The sequence below is a fragment of the Sinocyclocheilus grahami genome, unplaced genomic scaffold (genome assembly GCF_001515645.1).
Source record: "Sinocyclocheilus grahami isolate Dianchi unplaced genomic scaffold, SAMN03320097.WGS_v1.1 scaffold484.1, whole genome shotgun sequence".
Taxonomy (NCBI): Eukaryota; Metazoa; Chordata; class Actinopteri; order Cypriniformes; family Cyprinidae; genus Sinocyclocheilus; species Sinocyclocheilus grahami.
The window spans coordinates 577,031-603,262 of NW_015505663.1; the positions used below are offsets into that span (position 1 = coordinate 577,031).

At 37.5% G+C, this 26,232-nt stretch overlaps 2 protein-coding genes across 7 annotated transcripts; both read left to right on the forward strand.

Annotated features, from left to right (window-relative positions):
• Window positions 1-1,704: 1,704 nt before the first annotated feature.
• On the forward strand, window positions 1,705-6,610 carry LOC107553891 (suppressor of cytokine signaling 2-like). 5 transcript variants are annotated; one of them, XM_016236237.1, is made up of 6 exons: window positions 1,705-2,009; window positions 2,212-2,615; window positions 3,295-3,554; window positions 3,994-4,038; window positions 5,615-5,738; window positions 6,081-6,610. In XM_016236237.1, exons 3-6 carry the CDS (start codon window positions 3,428-3,430, stop codon window positions 6,421-6,423), a joined length of 639 nt encoding a protein of 212 aa, XP_016091723.1. In that variant the 5' UTR covers window positions 1,705-2,009; window positions 2,212-2,615; window positions 3,295-3,427; the 3' UTR covers window positions 6,424-6,610. The 5 variants fall into 5 exon arrangements, with proteins under 5 accessions (XP_016091723.1, XP_016091725.1, XP_016091726.1 ...); XM_016236239.1 differs by lacking the exon at window positions 3,994-4,038 and having other exon boundaries at window positions 5,612-5,738; XM_016236240.1 differs by lacking the exon at window positions 3,994-4,038.
• A 7,956-nt stretch (window positions 6,611-14,566) lies between these two features.
• On the forward strand, window positions 14,567-25,469 carry LOC107553893 (death domain-containing protein CRADD-like). Of its 2 annotated transcripts, XM_016236243.1 has the most exons (3): window positions 14,567-15,261; window positions 15,647-15,721; window positions 25,015-25,469. In XM_016236243.1, exons 1-3 carry the CDS (start codon window positions 15,027-15,029, stop codon window positions 25,308-25,310), a joined length of 606 nt encoding a protein of 201 aa, XP_016091729.1. In that variant the 5' UTR covers window positions 14,567-15,026; the 3' UTR covers window positions 25,311-25,469. The 2 variants fall into 2 exon arrangements, with proteins under 2 accessions (XP_016091729.1, XP_016091728.1); XM_016236242.1 differs by lacking the exon at window positions 14,567-15,261 and having other exon boundaries at window positions 15,291-15,721.
• Window positions 25,470-26,232: the final 763 nt, after the last annotated feature.

Consider the following 26,232-nt stretch of genomic DNA (forward strand, 5'->3'; position numbering starts at 1 on the left):
CGCTCCCGAAAGAATCAATGCGAATACGAGAAAAAACGCGTCCCGATCTGCTGAGCATCAGGGCGTGCTAGTCTTTTGACAGCTAACCGATCAGTGTTTCCCATTAATAATAAATGATGGGTCTAAATCATGGTGCCACTGGAGGTCTGTAACGCGAAACGCGCTGGACTTGATTGCTCATTGCTTTCACTTAGAGAAAAGGTAAGTGATGTGCGCTTTCTCCGACTGTCGCCTTTCAGGCTCAAGTTTATGTTCAAAACGTGCTCTGCTCTATCTATCTATCTATCCGTCTGTCTGTGTTGTAGATATTTAGGTAGTTTATTGTGGTTTGGGCGTTTTTACACACAGACAAAACCTAAAATTATACAGCTTTTTAAATTTATTTTTTGTCATATGTAGGGCAATAAATCCCTGGCTTAAGGTGGCACTTGTCATGCTGTGACTGTGTCTCAGATGAATATGGAGACACAGAACTGTAAGACACAGACCTCAGCAACCACTGTACACTTCTTTAAAAACTGTACGGATTCAGATGATATAAAACATGCCCATCACAGATGTCTGATAAAGAAAGAAACATTTTACTGCAGTAATGTATAAACGATTAATAATAAACAAAATAGAATTGGGATGTGCTATGTTGAACGTATGGCAGTATATATAGCCCGTCCTTTGCATTTCAGTGCTAGTTATGATATTAGGCCTTTATGTAAAGAAATGACAAATAATTAGGCCTCTAATGAAAAACATCCCCACGATCAAATAAAGTGAAATTATAATTACATGCAGCGTGGATTGTGATAAAAACATGTGGCTGGCGGATCTTAACAAAACAAATAAACAAACAACAACAAAATAGCCAGTTGGCACGACCTTAAGAGAGCGCCCGCACATCTGACCACGTGATACGATTCCTGGAAAGTTCCTGGAAATTAGTCTTTTGTACACCAGTCTTTTTAAATGAGGATTGAGTCGTAAACGACGAGCGCACACACATACACACACACACACACACACAGAGAGAGAGAGAGAGAGCGAGAGAGAGAAAATTGGTTGGAATATCACTAAACTGCTGGAGAGAGTATATGTGTCCTTCTCGCTTGGCGCGCGTTGTAACGCGTTTGGACGCACGACGCGTGCGGCGCGCTTCCAGACAGCGCGAGAAAGGCAGTGTCGCCTTTTGTGGAGTGTCGCTCCCGAAAGAATCAATGCGAATACGAGAAAAAACGCGTCCCGATCTGCTGAGCATCAGGGCGTGCTAGTCTTTTGACAGCTAACCGATCAGTGTTTCCCATTAATAATAAATGATGGGTCTAAATCATGGTGCCACTGGAGGTCTGTAACGCGAAACGCGCTGGACTTGATTGCTCATTGCTTTCACTTAGAGAAAAGGTAAGTGATGTGCGCTTTCTCCGACTGTCGCCTTTCAGGCTCAAGTTTATGTTCAAAACGTGCTCTGCTTTATTTCCTCTGGTTCATAATGTCTCCGATAGCAGCGGCATCAAATGATTCGTGCATTTAGAAGCATCTTCATTTACACGTTTAGGAGAAAATCCATTCCTTTGTCTTATTTGCCACTCTTCTCATTTACCAGGAGCTCAGCTGTCAATGCAGTTTCCTAGTAAAGGCAGTTCTGCGTATTTTGCCGTCTATTAAAGGCAGCCTTTGTTTTGGAATATCACTAAACTGCTGGAGAGAGTATATGTGTCCTTCTCGCTTGGCGCGCGTTGTAACGCGTTTGGACGCACGACGCGTGCGGCGCGCTTCCAGACAGCGCGAGAAAGGCAGTGTCGCCTTTTGTGGAGTGTCGCTCCCGAAAGAATCAATGCGAATACGAGAAAAAACGCGTCCCGATCTGCTGAGCATCAGGGCGTGCTAGTCTTTTGACAGCTAACCGATCAGTGTTTCCCATTAATAATAAATGATGGGTCTAAATCATGGTGCCACTGGAGGTCTGTAACGCGAAACGCGCTGGACTTGATTGCTCATTGCTTTCACTTAGAGAAAAGGTAAGTGATGTGCGCTTTCTCCGACTGTCGCCTTTCAGGCTCAAGTTTATGTTCAAAACGTGCTCTGCTTTATTTCCTCTGGTTCATAATGTCTCCGATAGCAGCGGAATCAAATGATTCGTGCATTTAGAAGCATCTTCATTTACACGTTTAGGAGAAAATCCATTCCTTTGTCCTATTTGCTACTCTTCTCATTTACCAGGAGCTCAGCTGTCAATGCAGTTTCCTAGTAAAGGCAGTTCTGCGTATTTTGCCGTCTATTAAAGGCAGCCTTTGTTTTCCCCCCCCCCATGCACGTGTGCAAAGAGCCATTCACAGAAGACGGGCGTTTGTAATGTTAGTGGAGCTTATGAAGATTGTCATTTCGTTCTTTTATCCAATTAGAAACGAGAACAGAAAAAATAACAGGAGCGGACCTTTGGATTATTCAGTGGCGATCAACACGAAATGGCCACTTTCATTTGACCACTTTATGAGCATTTCAAATAACCAATGAGAAATGAGTTACAGGGGTGACATGACTATCATATGTGAGCACCACCCTCCTGAGGTGACAGTAGAGGTTGTCAGAATATTAAGGATTTACAGGACAAAAACAATTTTAAGGTAAGACGAAAGAATGGCTAGTAAAACTCCATTTCCGATCATGATAATGGATGTTAAATGACAGAACTGGAATCATTAGGCTATTGTTTAGTGTGGTATAACGTTCACACAAGCTTTTCATTTACTACGTGTTAAAAACAACTATAAATAGTAGATGGGAAGGGTTGTAACATTTTCCAATCTGCTGGAGACACAGATATTGAACAAAACAGGACAGTGCTGCTACGCTCACCACAATTGTGCGAGTGCAGCACATGCACACTCTTTCGTTTAGCTGTGTTTCATGCATTTTGCATATTTGTTTCCTGCTTTTAAACGTTTTTTAACGTTTCCCTATTGAATTAAATGTTTAAAATGAAATGAGGGTAATTGTTTTGAAGAATGAAATGCCATAAATGAATAAATACACGCATGTGCTCGTTTTCTTTTAGTGCTACACTCAGGGAATGTGGAAGATTGTAGCACCGACACTCCTTGTACTTCACATTCATTTACACAGTTTTAGGGATACATTGTCGTTTTCAAACATCTTTAATTTGCAGCAGACAAAAATGGAAATGTTATATCAACATTTTTTTTTTAAATAGCACAAAAAACGTTTACAGACGTTGAAACAAAACATGTTAAAACCCAATTTCGTATGTGTTGAAAGGCGTCTAAAACCTGCTTGTATTTTCAGATCGGCGCTGCCAAACAAAATCCACGGACTCTGTGGAAGACTTCTCACATGTTTTGGTTGATTGTAAGAGTCAGTCGTCTTTGAAGGATAGCCTAATTATAGACATTGACTGGATGCAGAACGCCGTTCTCCAATGACCTGTCACTCATCCGACTCCACGGAAAGCATCGAGAATGAAAGGCGATCGCAAACCGAAACCCAAGTCGCGGAGTCCGACCAGAGTCGCATTGCCACTGCCATGAGAGACCTTAAAAACACTGGTAAACGTTTACTGCTCGTTTTACTTACATATTCTTTCCGTTTGTTCCTGTAACACTCACTGAATTAATGTTGTAGCCTATGCAGCACAGCCACATGCAGTGATTCATCTGCTTAAAAAATAATTCTCATATTCATAATCATAATGACTTAAATTTGATGTTAAAAGTGTTAACAGCCGATTTGAAAAAGATTAACCTTCTATATACAATTTCAATCAAATGTTTAAAGGTCGTTTTAAGTGTACTTTAATCTCATAAATCAAACTTGCAGCAGGTCCACACTATATCATGCTTTTGGCATGGGTTTGTTGAAATATTCAAAGGAGCTGTGATTTCATTATATGAATATCAAATGGTTGAAAATGTTGATTCAGGACTGCTGTTTATATTTGTATTCATTTGTGTGATATCATTTGCATCTGGTGTGTTGTTTGAACAGAAGATAATCACGAACATATCGGAGAAGTGAATGTCAACAAAAAAAGTATGTAAATCCAGAAAAATCATTGTTTTAAGTCAATGTTTGAATTTAATACATTTAATTAATCCAAATAATTACATATTATGTTTGAAGTGCCTAATTCAAATGAATTCAACATCAAAAGACTGAAGTGTAATTAAAATGAGTTCAACATCAGAAAAGAATATTAAGAACTATATCAGATGTTACAAATACAAAAGTTTTTTGCAATTGCATTTTGTTCACCCCCACATATTGACTTCCAGGGGCATTTTTGTCACTTTCTGTGGCATTTGTCCCACAAGCCCCCATTTCTGACCCTGATATGAAGTATGTAAATGAATAGGAACTATGCAAATTTCCTGACAAAGCCTTTGTTTACATTTTCTGTTAGCTTTTTGTGCAACAAAAGTATGACGTTATCATGCCTATGAAGCTTTTGTTATATTTCCTGGTCTGGCTGGAACATTTGTCTTCAGTGGTTTGCGTCTCTGTCACATCCCTTTCTGGTTTCAAGTGCATGAGCAAATTTAGTCCAGCACTGCACTGTATGAAAGAGAAACGCAACATACCGTCATTATGATGCTACAGCGAGATCCATTTTTAGGTTTGTTTGTTGCTGAGAAAAACAATGCGAGTAGCTTTTGGGAACATCTGTCAAGCATCTGCCATCAAAAAATGTCAGATACTCCCAAGACGAATAGTCATGGTTTAGTTCAGTATTTCAGGAAAAATATGTCATTTATGATACAGTGATACAGTGCAGACTTGTTTAGTCTCGCTACGCCACAGTTGCCATAATGTTTTCAATTAATGTTCATTTAACAGGACATTTCAGAAATGCTTGGTTTTTGCTGTATTATCGGATGTGAATTAGCTCTTTAAATCAGTTGAGATGTTGAAAGACGCATTGCATCCTTTCTAAAAGCCAAGATCTCTGCAGTGACTCAGAAATCAAGCGTAGCGTTAGTTCTGGCAGGTCACGTTAGTCAAGCTCGCATCAGCTGACTCTCAGCTGATCCCCATCAACCTATGGGAATACGACACCTATCTAAGCATTCATATATAAGGTCCCGCAGTATCAGCAGTTTTCGCATTGCTCAATAGCTAATTACCCACCTCCATCCCCAACTCCTCCTCTGTCAGTCAGGATTCAGCCTTCTGATTCTCCTTTGAATCAGACTAATTCTAAAATATGTACATAACATTATTGAACTTTAATGATATCTGCAATGCATTTATGTTGGTTCTGTTCTGTTTACCCTGGGGGAGGTTATCGCTGCTGTCCCTGCTCTCATTCATGCTAGGCTGCATGGATGCGCAGGGAGTTCTTGCCCAGAACGGAACCATACCGCCAATCCAAACTGTATGCTAATTGTCAATCATCTTTGACGATAGTGGTCCTGACAAAAAATGCCTTATAAATCAACAGCCGTTCGAGCATAATAGTCAGGATGTGACTGTAGCAGTGACGGTTTTTGTGAGCGTGTCCTTAGAAGGACACGTTATGGGTCTCATGTTACACAAGCAAACGACTGAAACGGATACTGTGGAAGAGGATACGTATGACCATCTCTGTGTCTTCTTTTCTTGGAAGCAGGCTGGTATTGGGGCAGCCTTACAGCCAATGAAGCCAAGGAGATCCTGCAGGACACGTCGGAGGGCACATTTTTGGTCCGAGACAGCTCTCAGAGGGACTACCTCTTCACCATCTCCGCCATGACATCTGCATGACGATAGTGGTCCTGACAAAAAATGCCTTATAAATCAACAGCCGTTCGAGCATAATAGTCAGGATGTGACTGTAGCAGTGACGGTTTTTGTGAGCGTGTCCTTAGAAGGACACGTTATGGGTCTCATGTTACACAAGCAAACGACTGAAACGGATACTGTGGAAGAGGATACGTATGACCATCTCTGTGTCTTCTTTTCTTGGAAGCAGGCTGGTATTGGGGCAGCCTTACAGCCAATGAAGCCAAGGAGATCCTGCAGGACACGTCGGAGGGCACATTTTTGGTCCGAGACAGCTCTCAGAGGGACTATCTCTTCACCATCTCCGCCATGACATCTGCGGGACCCACCAACCTGCGTATCGAATACAAGGACGGTAAGTTCAAGCTAGACTCCGTGGTGCTGGTCAAACCCAAACTCAAGCAGTTCGACAGCGTCGTCCATCTCGTGGAGCATTATGTGCAGCTGTCACGGACATCTTTTAAGGGCAACACTACCCCTCTCGCCCCATCCAAAGGCACCGTGCAGCTGCTGCTCACGACTCCGGTGTACACGGCCACACCGTCTCTGCAGCATCTGTGTCGTATTGCCATCAATAAAACCACACGGCAGGTACAAGAACTCCCTTTGCCGAACCGGCTGAAGGATTACCTGACAGACTACACTTATAATGTATAGAACCAAATGGACAATGATTACCATAAGTGATGGGGTTCTATGGAACATAGACCCAGTGATAATGAGGTGCTGATGTACTGTTTAGGATCTTTTGCCTGGGATCCCTCATCTTGTGCCCAAGGACTACTTTAAAAGGATAGTTCACTGAAAAAAATAAAATCTGTCATTAATTACTCACCCTCATGACGTTCCAAACATTTTTGGCTTTCTTTCTTCTTTGGAACACAAGAAAATATATTCTGTTTTTGTCCATATAATGAAAGTCAATGGGGTCCAAAAGAACACTGTACTCCATTGGCTTTCATTGTATCAACATTTTTCAAAACATATTCCATTTTCTATGTTAAGATTTGAAATGAGGGTGAGTAATAAATGACAGAATTTTAATCTCTGGCTGAACTATCCCATTAAAACGGAGAATACCATAACAATGTTAAGTGTCTTTCATTGCGCACTTAACAAGTTTACGGCCTGTAGATATTCTACAGTCAATTTTTTAATGAGCGAGTGAGCAGTATCTGTAAGGAGCATTGGCCTACATGAACATCTGTGAGTTTCTACCCGTAATACGCACATCAGATATACAGGTGGAAGAGTTCAGCCAAAAATGAATAGTTCAACCATATATCATTCCAAAAAACTTTGGATTTCCTTTATTCTGTAGAACATAAAAGAAGATATTTTGAAGATTGATGCAGCTGTTTTTGTCTATATATTGAAGTCAATTGGGTCCAAAACTATCAAGCTCCAAAAAGGACATAAAAGTATACTCTTAAAAATAAAGGTTCCAAAAGGAGTTTTTTTTTTTTGCAGTGATGCCATAAAGGAACTATTTTAGGTTCCCCAAAGAAGCTTTCAGTGAACAGTTCTTTAAAAAAAAACATTTTCCTATAGTTTGAAGAACATTTTAATAATCTAAAGATCCTTTTTCCACTATAAAGAACTTTTGTGCAATTGAAACCATGGATGTTAAAGGTTCTTTGTGAAACCATCTAAAGAACCTTTATTTTTAGCATCAAACTAATTAATTCGACTCATCTGGCATATTCTGAATCTTCTGAAGTTTAAGGGTTATTTACTCTCCAATCGTTGATCAAAGCACACAAATGCAGACCACATTAACTATGCCGGCACAAACGCCCACTGGCGTCAAACCTCATTGGGATGTTAATTAATGTTTGAGGTATTTTCTTTTATGTTCCACAGAAGAAACCAAGCCATATGAGTTTGGAACAACATGAGGGTAACATGAGTAAATGATGACAGAATTTTCATTTTTGGGTAAACTATCCTTTTATTGCAGCAGGTGTCTGGGATGTTCTGCATCCTGTGTTTGAGACATTGGAGTTTGAAACTGTATGCTTTTTGACTATGTTTAATTAGCTTATTATCCATGTTATATTTTTGTACTGTAGTCATAGATGATCATTTGATGTCATGGTTGCCCAAGGAACTGCTGGGAACAGGGAAGTACCTTGCGATATGATATACTGTATATCCCAATACGTGTCATCATGATAATGTAATACCTACTGAACAATTACATGAAAAATAGCCCTTTTTAGTCGATTTGAAACAAAAAATGTATTGAACATTTACACTACCATTCAAAAGTTTGGGGTTAGATTTTTGTAATACTTTTATTCAGCTAGGATACATTAAATTGATCAAAAGTGTCAGTAAAGATATGTATAATGCTACAAAGGATTTTCTGTTCTTTTGAACTTTATATTCATCAAAGAATCCTGAAAAAAATGTAATGCAGTTTCATCAAACATATTATTAAGCAGCACAATGATTTCTGAAGGATCGTGTGACACTGAAGATTGGAGTAATGACTGCTGAAAACTCACCTCATTACAGGAATAAATTACATTAATATATTATCAAATAGATAACAGTTTAAAATTTCACATTACTTTTTTGCTGTATTTTTGATCAAATTAATGCAGCCTTGCTGAGTATAAGAGCCTTCTTTCAAAAACATACTAACCCCTAACATACTAACTTTTGAATGCCAGTGTACATAAAAAACCTTTTAATTTATAAGCCCAAACTTGCTCAAACAGGTCCTGACCATTCCCCAACATTTAAGGGTGCGTACTTTTGCAAATAAAATATACCACCGGCTTAGTATTTTATTGCACATTCTGAACCAAGTGGTAATTTAGCAGCATGGTTTGTTTCAGCTTTAGTTGCATATGGTCAACAAGTATTGGCCTGTGTTAACCCTACCTCACGAGGGCGTCGTAATAAACCTGCATGCTGATTGGTCGTATTTGGAGAATATTTGATTCTATACTGAATCGCAATTTTTGACACAGACCAAAAATAACGTACTAGGTCAGAAGCGTCTTATTCTCTCCTCACTGCTATTTGTGGAGCGGTTATAAGAAAAATGGGATTTTCCTGTCAAGTTCCTCACTAATCTGACCTCCTGTTTTGGTTTATGGGCCGCTCAATGTATTCTATTCACTATTGTGCTTGGGTGCTAAATTCTTGCATTTTCTCTTTATGCTTATCTTTCAGTTAAAGCATTCGAATAGTATTATCTCAAAAGCATTGTGATAAAAATGATTACCGACTGGTGGCTTGATTTTGCCATTATTTTTAAATTAAAAAGTTCCCTATTTTATATGACTTAATTTAATAAACCAATCCACCAGAAATTCCTAAATCACTGAGAAATTGATCTCAGATCAGCATAAAAGGTATTTCTGCCAACATCTCTCAGATCCAGTATACTCTTGTCAATTTTATTCGTCGTCTTCCTTGAGGACATGGTATATCTAAGTCTGATATGATCTCTTTGCCACTACAAAAGCCCACTAATATAATTTTACAACATAGTGCTGCATCAGGGGTGAATGGATTTTCTCCCAAAAAAGTGAGAAATAAAAGCAAGCATAGCTTTAATTCCTGTTCTGCGTCTAATTTTGGTAATGTGGACTTGGGAATTATAGCTTCATTTTAGTGAAAAAAAAGCCCAAAACTAATTCACTCTTTCATTTCTGCCCCCAAATGAGCCAATCGTGTGCAGAACTGATAATAACACCCATCATCAAGGTCCCACACCACAACCTGGCAACCTCTCAAACCTTCAGAAAACCCACATCTTATGCAGACTTCTGGTTTCTAATGTTCTGAAAAAATACAGATAATCCAACTGTATTTGGTGTTTGGAAATTGTTTGTTTGGTTGTTTAGTTAGTAGGAAGATTCACTTGTGCTTTTTTAACACAAAAGTGTTTGCACGCATGACTTTGTTTTGCATGATTTCTTGTATGAAATTTGCCCAGTCCATTTTCAATTTCTACAGCTTTTCTTGTCCCCTCCATGTTTGTTTTTCTTAGCTTGCACCAAAGCATGGAATTTCTGAGTAACATTTTGAGTCACTTCATATTTTCCAGGAATTTTTTGAGTGAATTGTGTGTACAAAGGCTATATATTTGCAGACGTTTGCTCGAGAGGCAACTGTTTACCCGATCAGCGCAAGAAAGTGACTATTTCTCTGTTAAATATTGACACCATTCCCAAGAAAGAGCTGCTAAATGCAGGAGTTCTCCTTGTCACAGCACAAATTACTGTAGTTGTTTAGTCAAAGATAACGTGGAGATAGCACTGTTTTCCAGGTAATCTAAACTTCATTGGAGTTTACGTGGAAATTGGATGTAATTGACCCCACAAGTGCACCGTCGTTTCTGCAGTCACAAACACATTTAAGTGTTAGCTTCAGCATGTTAGAAGAACAACGTCATCCTATCCAAGTTCTCTTTTTTATTTTCACTACCCCCAAGACTGAAGACTGAATCTGAAAACCATATCTGAGTCTTTAGAAATAAAGTCAATGTTTAAAGTTACACCAACAAAACTGTTAAATTGACATTCTCTCTCTCTCTCTCTCTCTCTCTGTGTGTGTGTGCATATACATATATATATATTGTCATGGTAACCATACTTTGTCAAAATATCAGATTAAATTATTTATAAAATATCATAAAGCTAAATTACGTAACACTTTATAACAAATGACATCAAAACATTGACATTATTTCTATATAATTTATGGACCACATTTAAAAATATTGAGCATTTTTTCAAAGTCCTGCAAGGAGTCATTGAAGTATCTATCTATCTATCTATCTATATATATTTTTTTTTTCCAGGGAAACAATTATATTTTTGTTTGTTATTTTTCTTTAGACAAAACATTGAATTAAAGGTAGTTGGATGGGATTTCAGAATAAATCTTCCAAGTGACAGGGAATAAGAATGTAGAAAGATGCACAAACACATATGTTTACCTGAAATTTGTCAGTGGTTGAGGGCAAGAGGACCTGAACTGACCCAGTGAGGAATATTCTGGAGCTCACATCTCTTATCTCTTTACATGACTGGACCTGACACTGGCTTGGTGAATATCTTAACAGCTCATTCAGTCAAGTAAACAGGATTTAAAAGGTCAGCTCAGGGACGAGGGCTATTGATCTCTCATCTCATATCACATGCACAGAAAACAATTCAATGGGCTACTTCAGCTTAAAGTCTTCATGTTGTACTGTACATCTGATAAAAACACAGCCTATTGTATGTTTGCATTGCAAAGCACGCTTCACAAAAGCATGTGACACCTTTTGCATCATTACGGCATTATCAAGACCAGATGATGATAATATCAAACTGTTCATTCACATTTGAGACAGGTGTGGTGCAACTTGCAGAAACACAACATATTGGACATCATTCAGAGCTAAGGGTGATAATTATAAAACAGATTCTAAACATTAGGTGATAAAACATTAGATTAGATGAATTCGATTAAACTAAAAATTGAAAATGTTTGAAACATGCAATGACTGTACAGTATGCAAATATCCATGTCCTTAATCGGCTCTGCAGATGCTTCCAATTTAGTTTGAAGCCCATAATGGATTCTCTGAAGGGGAAATCCCTGCAAACAGATTTTAAAAAGCTTAGTGTAAAACGTGCTTGATGCTAAGGCAGGCCTTATGTACGTTGTATAAGGAGCCATACCTTAAATGTAATGAATTGAACATATAGGGCATTATTTTGCATGAGGAAACGCTGCAAAAGGCAATGATGGTATGGACCCTCAGGATTATACATGCAAATATTACCACGGGGGATTTACATAGATACATCCAGCTTCTTGCAGCTCATATGCCATAATATTCAAATAATCCGCTCTTCCTGGAACAACTGTTGCTCTACAAAAAGAAAGCTTAGCGTTTCAAACAAGTGGTTTAACCGAACGTCATGAGGACAAGAAAATATACAACAGAACTCTCCTAATCAGGAGACAATGTCAGCAATAGGCAGCTTTATATACAATATAGCCTACAATGTTTTTGTAAGAGTCATCACAGGACAAACTGGAAAGACAAGAGCATCACTCAATTATATCACTCGCTCTACATCATGTGGAAAGAAGAGAGAAAAGGAGAGACAGAAAAAGAAAGGAGTGTAGTTATTATCCTTCAGAAAAGTTTACCGTGGTAACAGTTTAAGCCTAAACATCAGAGTTAACTATTTTACATGAATATATACAGTACATGAATGTGGGAAGAATGAAAAATTCTGTACAATACAATATATCAAATCCACTGTGAAATAAAAGTGCAAGTAATACTAAAACTTATACTGTGATATGTATTTGTTTTAGATATTATGTCAGTGAAATTTTTATTATGAAAATGTATTAAATTTTTGTTAGTAAATTATATAATTGCAGGTAAGTACTTCTCTCTCTCTCTCTCTCTCTCTCTCTCTCTCTCTCTCTCTCTATGTGTGTGTGTGTGCATATACATATATATATTTTGTCATGGTAACCATACTTTGTCAAAATATCAGATTAAATTATTTATAAAATATCATAAAGCTAAATTACGTAACACTTTATAACAAATGACATCAAAACATTGACATTATTTCTATATAATTTATGGACCACATTTAAAAATATTGAGCATTTTTTCAAAGTCCTGCAAGGAGTCATTGAAGTATCTATCTATCTATCTATCTATATATATATATTTTTTTTCCAGGGAAACAATTATATTTTTGTTTGTTATTTTTCTTTAGACAAAACATTGAATTAAAGGTAGTTGGATGGGATTTCAGAATAAATCTTCCAAGTGACAGGGAATAAGAATGTAGAAAGATGCACAAACACATATGTTTACCTGAAATTTGTCAGTGGTTGAGGGCAAGAGGACCTGAACTGACCCAGTGAGGAATATTCTGGAGCTCACATCTCTTATCTCTTTACATGACTGGACCTGACACTGGCTTGGTGAATATCTTAACAGCTCATTCAGTCAAGTAAACAGGATTTAAAAGGTCAGCTCAGGGACGAGGGCTATTGATCTCTCATCTCATATCACATGCACAGAAAACAATTCAATGGGCTACTTCAGCTTAAAGTCTTCATGTTGTACTGTACATCTGATAAAAACACAGCCTATTGTATGTTTGCATTGCAAAGCACGCTTCACAAAAGCATGTGACACCTTTTGCATCATTACGGCATTATCAAGACCAGATGATGATAATATCAAACTGTTCATTCACATTTGAGACAGGTGTGGTGCAACTTGCAGAAACACAACATATTGGACATCATTCAGAGCTAAGGGTGATAATTATAAAACAGATTCTAAACATTAGGTGATAAAACATTAGATTAGATGAATTCGATTAAACTAAAAATTGAAAATGTTTGAAACATGCAATGACTGTACAGTATGCAAATATCCATGTCCTTAATCGGCTCTGCAGATGCTTCCAATTTAGTTTGAAGCCCATAATGGATTCTCTGAAGGGGAAATCCCTGCAAACAGATTTTAAAAAGCTTAGTGTAAAACGTGCTTGATGCTAAGGCAGGCCTTATGTACGTTGTATAAGGAGCCATACCTTAAATGTAATGAATTGAACATATAGGGCATTATTTTGCATGAGGAAACGCTGCAAAAGGCAATGATGGTATGGACCCTCAGGATTATACATGCAAATATTACCACGGGGGATTTACATAGATACATCCAGCTTCTTGCAGCTCATATGCCATAATATTCAAATAATCCGCTCTTCCTGGAACAACTGTTGCTCTACAAAAAGAAAGCTTAGCGTTTCAAACAAGTGGTTTAACCGAACGTCATGAGGACAAGAAAATATACAACAGAACTCTCCTAATCAGGAGACAATGTCAGCAATAGGCAGCTTTATATACAATATAGCCTACAATGTTTTTGTAAGAGTCATCACAGGACAAACTGGAAAGACAAGAGCATCACTCAATTATATCACTCGCTCTACATCATGTGGAAAGAAGAGAGAAAAGGAGAGACAGAAAAAGAAAGGAGTGTAGTTATTATCCTTCAGAAAAGTTTACCGTGGTAACAGTTTAAGCCTAAACATCAGAGTTAACTATTTTACATGAATATATACAGTACATGAATGTGGGAAGAATGAAAAATTCTGTACAATACAATATATCAAATCCACTGTGAAATAAAAGTGCAAGTAATACTAAAACTTATACTGTGATATGTATTTGTTTTAGATATTATGTCAGTGAAATTTTTATTATGAAAATGTATGAAATTTTTGTTAGTAAATTATATAATTGCAGGTAAGTACTTGTGTCCATGTTTTAAACACTGTAGACTAAAATAAAATATAAACAGACAGTAAGTTTATCCTGCAGGAATAGTGGCCTGTTTAATATGAGTTCTGCAGGAATGAGCAAGATGATTCCTGCACAAGGCTTAAAAAAATCTTAAATTTTCCTACAGATATATATTTAATCCTACAGGCATTCAAAATTCCTGTATGTAGTGGGGCGGTCCTGCAGGACTCCTGTAGGAATGTCTCTATCCTGAAGGAATTGAGTTCTGTCCTGCAGGATCCCTGCATGATCCCTGCACAGAAAGCAGTATTCCTTCAGGAATTCCTGCAGGATATTTTTGTAAGGGTTGCTCTAGTTAGGCCTATTGTTACCACAATAAACTATATATTTATGCATAAGAAAAGACAAAAACATTACAAATATTTATACAAATGTGGTGCATTAATAATACAGAACGGTTGTAAATATTTTAATATATTAGCCTACCTAGAAAATCCAGCTTTATATTGAGGGTCTTTGTCTGAAAAGGATAAAAATAACTGTATTATGTTAGGTTATAATACAATTTCGCTGGATATTTTTTGTTTGTGACCATCATTTCTGCACAATTATTAGCCTTAAATGACCCAATTTATGTACACACATTACACAAATGCGGGAACAACAATGATGCCGAAAACTAGTTCCTCCTGCGCCTCGTTTCCAGCCGGTAGAAATAAATGCGACATGACGCGGAAAACTCATACACAATGTATTACACACAACAGCACAAACTTGTGATATTATTATTTACCACCGTAGATATATATTCATAAACATCACTTTATGGGCATTTACCAACAACAACTGATAGGTTAACGAAGAAGTTTTCCCGGCTGTTTTAGCAAGCTGTTCATAACTTCAGACAGTTGTAGTGGTTAACAATCTGGGATTTTACTCAGTCATCGGGTTCAAATATGGACCCAAAACACAAAAGACTGCTCCGATCTCAGCGGCTTTTTCTGGCCGAGGATCTTATAGTGGAAGACATGATCATACAGTATTTATACCAGGAGGAGATCTTAACGGAGAGTCATTTAGAGGATATTAGATCGGTGTCGTCTTATAGGGAAAAAACGCTCAAGCTGCTGGATATTCTGCCCACGCGTTGTTCGCTCGCCTTCCATCACTTTATTCAGTCATTAGAGAAAGATTTTCCCTGGGTCACTTTATGGGCATTTACCAACAACAACTGATAGGTTAACGAAGAAGTTTTCCCGGCTGTTTTAGCAAGCTGTTCATAACTTCAGACAGTTGTAGTGGTTAACAATCTGGGATTTTACTCAGTCATCGGGTTCAAATATGGACCCAAAACACAAAAGACTGCTCCGATCTCAGCGGCTTTTTCTGGCCGAGGATCTTATAGTGGAAGACATGATCATACAGTATTTATACCAGGAGGGGATCTTAACGGAGAGTCATTTAGAGGATATTAGATCGGTGTCGTCTAATAGGGAAAAAACGCTCAAGCTGCTGGATATTCTGCCCACGCGTTGTTCGCTCGCCTTCCATCACTTTATTCAGTCATTAGAGAAAGATTTTCCCTGGATCAGAGACAAATTACTGGGACTGTGTGCTGAAGACAAGGAGCCTCTCCCTCCGTCCTTCACAGGTGAGTCCTGCGGGGCGGGCGTGCGTTCTTGTGTTCGTTTGAGCTAAATCTGACACAGAACATCCCTTTGGGCTATCCTTAATTGCAAAAACGATTCATAAATAATATCAACAAAACGTAAGTAAGTACAAGTAAGCACAAATGCCCTAAATGTTCTCGTTTGGATATGTGTGGGGGTCATGTCCCCACAAAATGAAGTGAAATGAAAATCAAAACATGTATGAACGTTTTGTGTGAGGTTTATAGAAAACACAATTTTCTCATTAAAGTAATAAATAAAGAAAATAAAAATCATCACCATAACTACACACACTCACACTGGTTTCCATGTTATATGGGGGCATTAAAGGGGTCATATGATGCGATTTCAAGTTTTCCTTTCTCTTTGGAGTGTTACAAGCTGATTGTGCATAGATAAGATCCCTGAAGTTGCAAAGACTAAAGTCTCAAAACCAAAGAGATATTCTTTATCAAAGTTAAGACTCTGCCACACCCCCCTAAAACGGCTCGTTCTAACACGCCCCCACATATCTACCTCACTATGTGGAAATATTAGCATAATGCCGCCCAAATGTTCACGCAAAGAAAGAAGGCGTGGTTTCAGTAACCGCAGTTAGTGTTGAAGCAGCATGTCAGGGAGACGCTGTGTGTTTCTAGGCGAAAGCAAAAGCACTTTATTTGGCCTTCCGAAAGTAGATGCATTTAGGAATCTTTAAGATTACTTACAACAGAACAGCAATGCATTTTATGGACGACCGTTTCGTGAACCTAGGAGAGGAGGTAATTCTGACTTTGCTATGACAATCTGGCGCTTCAGAATCAGCTAATGTTTTGTTATTAGTTTAAGTAGTTGCTATTGACTGTTCAAATGCGGAGTTTTGCGCATCGTGTGTGTGTGTGTGTGCGCGCGTGTGTGTGAGAGAGACCAGCTTCATCACTGTGTCTGTCACGCAACTCTGTTAATAATTATCTTTAAAAAAGCATCATATGACCCCTTTAATGGTTTATATACTGTACAAACTATATTTTCTATCCCCTGACCCTAACCGTACCCCTAAACCTACCCCTCACACAAAACTTTCTTCTGTTTTAGATTTTCGAAAAAGATCATTCTTTATGGTTTATAAGCTTGCTTTCTCATGGGGACCAAAAAAATGTGCCCACAAGGTCAAAATTTACTGGTATTAGGGGACATTTGATCCTCATAACGTAGGGAATACCAGGTACACACAAACACAAAAACATGTGTGTGAACATTATTGTTAACATAAGAGTGGGTGTGGCCATTTGTAACTTCAATGTGTGAGGCGTCATTTGTATGTTCTGGTGTCATTTTAGTAAGAAAAGTCTTTAGTGTTACTCTTCTATTTATTTATCTATAGCTCCTAATGAATCGGAAGTCTTGCACATTCACAGAAAATAGTTTACGTTACTTCCGTCTTGCCTGTACTGTTTGGACAAATGTATCCAGACACTGAGGAGGACATGTCTCACGTGTGTGTGAGAGCACAGATATATAATATAAAAATACATATAATATATAATAGATAAAAAAAACAATAATAATAAAGTAGAATAGATATTAATAATATTATTATGCTATTATTGTATAGCTTTTAATTTATTTTATATTTCATTATATAGTTGTTATTTCACTAATATGAAATATAAACAAATAAAAATACAAATAAATAAATATAACAAGCTAACACATCATTAACTAAAACATACATGTATTTTATTTGTAACATTATTCTAAGCCATTTCAAGGCACCAGTTGCACTTCATGTTAAGTTTTTCGTAGTCAGACGTGTTTCTGTTCCCTCGTATTCCCTCTCAGTTTCACCTGATTTCACTCTCTGCCTCATAATGAAACCATTCATCTTTTAATTGAGATGAGGTTATGAAAGCTGGAGGTCAAGCCAATACATCTCCTATTTCTGACCAGAAGGTTAAATAAAAAGTGCTTTAATTGCCCTTCCTCTGATCCCTAACACTAAACCCTCTGCCTCTGTTACTAATTCTAGCAGAGAACCTAAATGCATTTAAAGCATTGCAAATTTCCATATGATTTGAAAACTAATGTTTCTGTGTATTTACAGTCTGTGAAATGCCTTATTTACATCCACAACAGTCTGGTTCAGCCGCACAGATATTTGTGAAAACAAAGGAGTTCTCTGCGTGCACTGCGTATATTTCAGCTGCTGTTTTGCTGAAAGGCGTCTTATTATCTGCTGTCTGTTGTTTTCCCATGTGAGAATGGAGCACCCACTAAAAACCCTACATTGACACTCCACATCCCCCCTTTTTAGTCAGTCAACCAAACCCCAAAACACATTTGGAAAAAAAAAAAAAACCTTCCCTCCTAGAAAAAACAAGACGTAAAAAGAAAAACAGAAGAAGAGCAAAGAATAAAAAACAAAAAGAAAGCTGAAGTTGTGTTTTGAGTCTCTCAAGGCCAGGCCGGCTTGGTGCGCTGCCCTGGTTTTCCATGAAAGCTGCATTAATTCCTGGCACTAGCTCTGCGGCCCAGCACTCTCGCTGTGCATCCTCCTTTCTAGGAAAAACATAATCAAAGCCGTTTGTTGGCTGCTCTCCCTCTCCCTCCTGTCTCGAGTTACTGAACTGAAGATTTTATTGACTTACTGTGGTTCAGATGGTAATAAATTGGGGGATGGGGTGGGGTTAGAAAGAAAGCATAAAAGAAATGGGGAGGGAAAAAAGTAGCATGCTTGCAAATTTCTAGGAAGTCGAGGACGAGCGCTACTCTGAGCAAACATTCTTCACACTTAAGCACTCACTTTAATTTTAAGCTCTTGTTAGCTTAATAGGTTTGAGTCGTCAGTGGCCGTTCAGGGACACAAACAATTGTGGTGCTTTGTTCTTCCGTTCATACTTTTTTTTTCTTCAGCTGCTCATATTATTAATATTCATGTCACTGTGAATTTGGATCTTAACATCAATGATGTCATTCTGTTGGCATGGGAACGTGTTTTTCATTCAACTGGCTTTCATTCTCCATCGTTGTGACAGGCCCTCAATCTGCAGTATCACGGACACATTAATAAATTATACGCATGTTCTGGTTGAATTTAACAAAGCACGGTCCTCATGATCTTATTACCTAGTTTCGAATCCAGATCAGTCAAATGGGGACACAATATCCTCGTTTTAAAGTCCATTTGCACACCTGTGAGGCATGTGTATTTGCATGTTTATTTATGAGATGCTCGCTTTAAGGAAAATGATGCAAATTGTGTCTTAAGCCTTCACTCGCGGGTTCCTGGAACTTATCGTACCTGATGCTGTAAGGTTTTGAATTTTAAATTGTTTACAAGGCTAAATGTTCTGTGGCAGGCTTCTAGACAAATTTATCACAACTGGCTTCCATTATAGCAGAAGTAAGCATGTTCAGAAACCTTGGTGACTGCTTGTTAGTGCAGTTGTGAGTCATTGTGGGAGCTTTCCTTTCCAAACGGACTTGTATGAGACCTTGATCTGACAAAACGCCATATTTTTTGTAGTTGTTTTGTTCTTTATTTTGCCAGTTTTAGCCAAAGAACTGTCAACAATGGTGAAGTATTAAAACTAATAATCTAACATTAAATAAAAAAAATTATATATATATATACTGTATATGTATGTTCACTATTAAACTAAATATTAGCATAGCATTATAGCATTGTTTTGCATTCCCTATCTGAACATATCTTGAAGATATTTTTATGTTGAGAAAGTTGAGAAACACTGGTCTACCTGATCAGTAACGTGTCCACCAGACTGGTGCTACCAGTCATCAGACTACGATGACTGTAGTAGCCTATCTGTTATTTGCACAGCTGCGTTTGCGTGTGTCTTATATCTTCAGGTCAATCCCTTATACGTTGTTAGTCACCCTCTGTAATACTCAGCAGCTGCCGATTCATCTCAAAAGCTTTTGCACTGTTCTGTACATGTTTACTTTTACAGTGTATGGCAGTGTCGCCCACAAAGACTATAAAAAAGCTTGAGAACTAAAGTAGATATCCAGAGCATAATATTATCTGATGGCATATGGAATACATATGGTAAACATTCACATACAATCCTGTTTCTGTATAACAGAAGCACAGAATTTTGTCTTTTGTGTGCTATATGACTGCTGGACTGCAAGTGCAACCAAAATAAAATATCTGTTGTTTCAAACCTGTATGGTGTTTTTTTTTCTCTCAAGTGGACACAAATATATGATTTTTTTTGAAGAAATAAGAGATCCCGAGTTCATAGTGAGCAAGTAATGTCAATCTCCAAACGGAACAAAAAAAAAGTTGTCCATACAAATCATAATTTATTCTATATTTTTTTAGAACGCCTGAATGGTTCCAACTTTACGGTGTAAAATAACTGTTTTCTGTTTGAATGAATTTAAGACGTAATTTATTATTGTGATGGCAAAGCTGAATTTTCATCAGCCATTACTCTAGTATTCAGTGTCACATGATCCTTCAGAAATCAATGTAATGTTTTTATGAAATAGAAATATATTGTTACAAAAATATCACTTTTGATTAATTTAAAGGCACAATATGCAAGATTTTTTTATTAAAATATCCAAAAACCACTAGAACAGTGTTATATATTTAGCTGACTTGTGTACTTACAGTATCCCAAATGTTTCGAATAATGTTTAATTCCAGAGAAATAAGCAATTTTAACTAGTGACACGGACCGTGTCGCCTGGCAATGACGCCCCTCGATTTCCGTTTTGTTTTGTAGAAAACATGGAAACACCAAAGACGCTTTAATATGTTGTGCGGTTTAATCGACCGGCGACGACCGCACAGAGTAGCATTATAACAGAACTTTCAAACGTATATCTAATATGATAAAACAGCGCTGCTTTTTTCCCCCCACATATGCACGACGGGAAGGAGCGGAAGCGGTCGACTGTGGCATAACAAAAGCTCCGCTGCTTTCGAGCCGTGTGTCACGCTGGTTCAGTGGCCTCGTTTCGCTTCAACGGCTTTCGACCTCACCCTGCTTCATTCTACTGCGTTAATAAATCATTAGCTCATCCATGAACATGATTTCTGCCCGAGTCCCATCGGATTGCATCGGCTGTGGGGATGAAGACGACAACTCCCACGATTCCACACTCGGCGTCATCAAACTACGCCTTTGTTTCTTTGTTTGTTTTGAATACGCGCCCTCTTATATATATATATTACAGTGAACAGATCAAGTCCACTACATAGCAAAAAATAGATTCAATGAATGGGTCATCATTTTAGGAAGTTAATGATAAAAACATATAAGCAAGGTAATAATAGCAAGCAAGACAATCACATTAGTGTCAGCTAAGCCAAACTCTTCTCCTCATGCAATTGGCCGTCTCTCTGCCTCGCCCAGGGAGGGATGGAGAAAGGCACTTTTAATAATTTGCCTTTGAAGCAAGCCAGCAAAGTTCTGTTCACTTGTTTTTGTTGGAACATCACATTGACTCTCCTCCGTTCCCTCCACCCATCTCTAGTACAGTCTGATTTCCAGGAACGTTGGCTTGAAGAGAGTCTTCCTGTCAGAAAGTGGAAGCAGGCTGCAGCTCGGCCATTCCAGCTGGCCTCTACACTCGGACTGACTCCTTGATGTGCTGCATCTGTTAGGAATGTTTGTATTGATGAACAGAGATGACACTCTCATATTGATGCAGTTTGGAGATGAGGTTTATCGAGATCAGATGTTGAGCATCCACAGCCAATTTAGCCACATAAGATTGTTTTATTTTTTGTTCATATGCCCAAAGCCAAGGCTTACACATGGGGTCTATTAAGGACAATAAATAGGTCTTAAATTTATGCTCCATTAGAACATTTTGAGCCACTTCATAACACAAAACCATCTGTCTCAAGTTGCTTGTCTCAGGCAAATCTTTTACAGTTCTCTCACAACTGAGAGATTTAGTGTCTGCACGCATTGCTCCCATTCTGATTTATATGGAGCTGGATTAATAACTTCAAACAAACCACAATAACTGCTTTTGTGCTGGCCCAGTCAGTTCAGATTTGTACTTTCCCTGTCCATATTTGCACATAAAAATAAGATACAAAGCAATACAATGTATTTGTGCAAGCAGTTTTTTTCCAGAATGAATTTTTTTCTTTACTTAAAAAGTTCTATAATAACTTAAGTTAAACATGGCAAACATATTAAGCTTACCCAAGAAAGTCTATTCTTGTGGAAGAGATACTGATCCCTGACAACAAAGTTATCAGACCAGAGCTATTAATGCTAATCAAAAACATAATCAATTATAATTTTTTTATATTATTGATATATATATATATATATATATATATATATATCAAGCTATTAATTTAATTACAAACATCATAATTTGTTATTTTGAAATAATAAATTAAATAAATAATAATAATGATATAAAATATAATTTATATATATATATATGTATATACACACACACACACATTTGATTTTATAAATAATTTTATATAATTGTAATAATGTAATATTTTGGTTTTATATGCATAATTATATATATATAATTTATATACATTTAAATTATATTTTATATCATGTACATTAATGTTTTTTTAAATTAAACTGTTATTTTATTTATCAATTATTTTAATTAAAATTATTAAAAAAAATATATATTATGTTTTTAATTCACATTAATAGCTCTAGTCGGATAGTCCTTGTGTCAGTGTTTATACTTTCCACAAAGGATGTATTTTCTTAGGTAAACTTAATTCATTCCATTCTCTTTCTTTAGATGTACACGCATAAGCCACATACTTTCCATTGAAAAGAGGTGTAATCTTATCTTTTAGTCTGCAGCATGTTCAGTTTAGAGCACATCCAGTTATCCAACTGGAATTCCTTCCTTGGGCAGCAGAATAGCGGTCATAAGGAATGAGATGGAACGTTTGAAGCCTGATAAAAACCGGAATGTTCTGAAATAACGTTTGAATTTATGACATGTGCAACCTCAGAGGAAGCCAGACCATTTTAATAAAAAAAAATTGATTTGAGGCTGTAATAATAATGAAGTAACTATGCTTATATATATATTCATTTGAAGCTAATTTGAAGTAATTTGCAGCCATTAGCATGATGTCCAGAGCATGTTTGTCTTCACACAAGCACCTGTATTGAGCCTAAATGTCCTCGGTGAACCCTCCCCTACTGTCCCCATCTCTCTTCAAGAGGAAACAGGAACATTAATGTCACATTGCGATCCTGCAGATTTATGTTTGGTTAGATGTGAAATTCTCTAGTTTATATTGTATATTATGGTGATTTATACGCCTGTGACTTTCCCTCTTTTCAACTTCAGATAAACAATCTCTGTCCTGTGACGTCACTCTTGTTGAAAAGCAGGGTTTATTGTGAATTTTACAGAGATACGACACAGCTTGCTGTTCCCTAGAGGCCGCGTGTGGGCGGTCCACTATCACCCTGCCTAAAATGAACAAATTCACTTCTCCTAGAGAGACAGAGTGGCCCATTTTCGGAAATTCACACTCGCTCACCTCTGTATTTTTATTGCCTTTAAAAAAACAAAAAACATATTCCTAATCCTTCAGATCTAAATCATCCTCTCACAGGGATGTTTAAGTAATTATGTAAACACTTTCCACTAAAATGAACAAATTCACTTCTCCTAGAGAGACAGAGTGGCCCATTTTCGGAAATTCACACTCGCTCACCTCTGTATTTTTATTGCCTTTAAAAAAAAAAACATATTCCTAATCCTTCAGATCTAAATCATCCTCTCACAGGGAAGTTTAAGTAATTATGTAAACACTTTCGGCTGTTATACACTCATTCACGGACTCTTCTTATAACAAAAGTGTGATGGATAGGCTATATATACTGTACATCAGAATTACATGTGTCTTCATACGGCCTCTTAAGACTAAGGTACTGTAACTGTCCCCTCAGATCAAGGCTTCTGCATACTTTACGTTCTTAAAGTGCACAATCTGTTCCCTCCAGCAGTCTGGAGTTAAGTGTCCACATGTACGCATGGAAATTGAACCTGGAATGCTCCATCCTATAAAAAATAAACAATTCTCAGAAAAGTTAAGCATTTCGCCGAAACCCAGGCAATGTTCTTTGCAGAGCACCCTCTCTGTTCTTTCTATACTATATTCTATATATTTTTTTTCTTGGCAACCCTATTATCAGATATTTTTGTCAGCAAAATAAAATAAACAGGTGATAAATATGGCTGCAAATATATCGTGTACAATGGCGAAACTGTACACAAAAACAAACATAGAATGTGACCACAGAACTTTTATGAGACAGATGTTTTAATGAATTGGTCAGAAACACTCACAAACAATGCATCTGAAGCATCTCTTTACTGAATTAACTAATTGCATCCGTCAGAGTGCACAATCTTAACACTTTTCTATACTCTGTCTGTATTCTCTTTGTCTCTGACTGTCTTTTTTCCGCTTTTCCTTTGTGTACCTCCACCACCATGAGCCATTAATCAGATAAAGTATTGCCACAGACATGTTATGGCTCTGTTGGATCTTTACCAGCTCACCCCTGTTTACTAAACCAGCACTCGCTGTGTGAAATCCTCTTTGTGGTGTTTTTTGCTGATGGTTGGGCCCCCTCAGCACACTAATCTTCTTTGTCTCTGGGGTCTAGAAGTTTTAAAGCTGTAAATAACTACCGCAAAGTGTCCAAATCCATGGCAGAGAATTACTGCACTTGGATATTTGACCGCCTGTAACAGTGAAGAAGAATTGAAGTGAATCCTTTCTGCTCCCTTTAAAGCTGAAGTGGGCAATTTCTGCACCTTTTAGTGTCACCAAGCGTAATTGCAAAAATAATGGTTATTTTCAAACGTGTTTCTGAACAATCTGGATCAATTATAGAAGATTATAGGAGAGGACTTTTGAAATGTCCATCGCAAGAGTGTTAGATTCTGCTCAGAAGCGATGAAAACGTCCTGCCTTAGAGAGAGAAAAAAAAAAATCAGTTCAAAACACCCATTTGTTTGTGAATTGGACTACACTGGTCATGCTGTATGTTGTTGCATGCAACCAAAACGGACTACACAATAGGAGATGTTAAAGAACCCTTAACAGAACTGAATGTCACGGAAATCACCCGGTTACAAAAAATGGAACCAGTTCTGAATGCAAACAATCGCACGATTCCCAGCCCGATTACCTTACAATATTTGTTGTTTGGTTTTGTGCTGTAATTATTTCAATGAGATGTGTTTGTGTTACACAGTTCTTCAAAATCATATGTTGTTTTTTTGTTTTCAGTTCAGTGTGGTGTTCCTGACCACATCCTTCCGACTGTTCCAACTTCGCAGCATCTGAACCGCTTGGCCGCTCATCTCAGTTCAGAGTGGAAGTCTGTGCTGCTGGACCTGGGTCTGTCCTTAGCAGATCTGTACCGGTGCTGTGCCGACCACCCCCTCGCAGTTCAGAGTCAGGTGCTCGCTGGGCTGGTGATGTGGACGCAGAGGAACGGAAGAGAAGCCACAGTGCGGCGGCTGCTCCAGAGCCTGCAGGCCGCAGACATCCCGCCATCTGACCTCCAACAGGTGTTTGTGTGACATAACAAGTTGTGTTTTTCTGGACTTCATACTGCTCTTGAGCTGTGGAAAACACAACAGACACTGGAGGAGAAACAGACAGTGTCCTTCCGTGACTTTTTGTATTTTGTCACAGGAATGTACTGAAACTCCATTATACATCTAATATGGCTAGAAAAATTATGAAATTGATCATGTCATACTGTTTTTTTTTATATGTATGTCTTTTAATATTAAAATAATTTTTCTTAATTATGCTTCTGAAATATTTTTTGTATTGCCCTTAAAAGTGTCCATTTTTGTTTGACATTACCCTTAAATACATTTTATTTATTTATTTTTTTTTACCTGCTGGAACAATGTGTTAGTGAATCAAGGTAGTAGCTCTATGAAAGGAAATGTTAAAAGTAAAATCCCCCAGAACAGCTGTGAAAAGTGAAAAGGCGTGCATGTTAGTTTGCCTTGAGGACATATATATGCTATAAGGAAGTCCATTTCTACTTACATTTACAGTACATTCATGCATTTGGCTGATGCTTTTATCCAGCAGAGTTGTTATTGATGGTAACAGATAACACTGACTTTTTTCACATCACTATATACATTTTTAAATCTATATTTCTAACCATTTATTTCTAATCTATAATGTATGTTCTGGGACTGGTTACCAATTCTTTTTTCATACTTTTAAAACACATTTTTATGCTGTCCACTTATACAGTTCTGGAGTGTGACAAATTAATAAAATTAAAAAAAACAAATATTTAATGTAGTTAGTTAATACGAGTTCAACTGCGTGTATAGTAATTATACAATAACTGAAACATTACACAATTGTTTGCTGAAATGCTGTTTTCAACATAATCTCAGGCTACTACATCTGGTCTGCTCTCTATAGTTTTTCTCTCCATCTGTCACTTGTTTTTATTCAGTGCTGTTTATT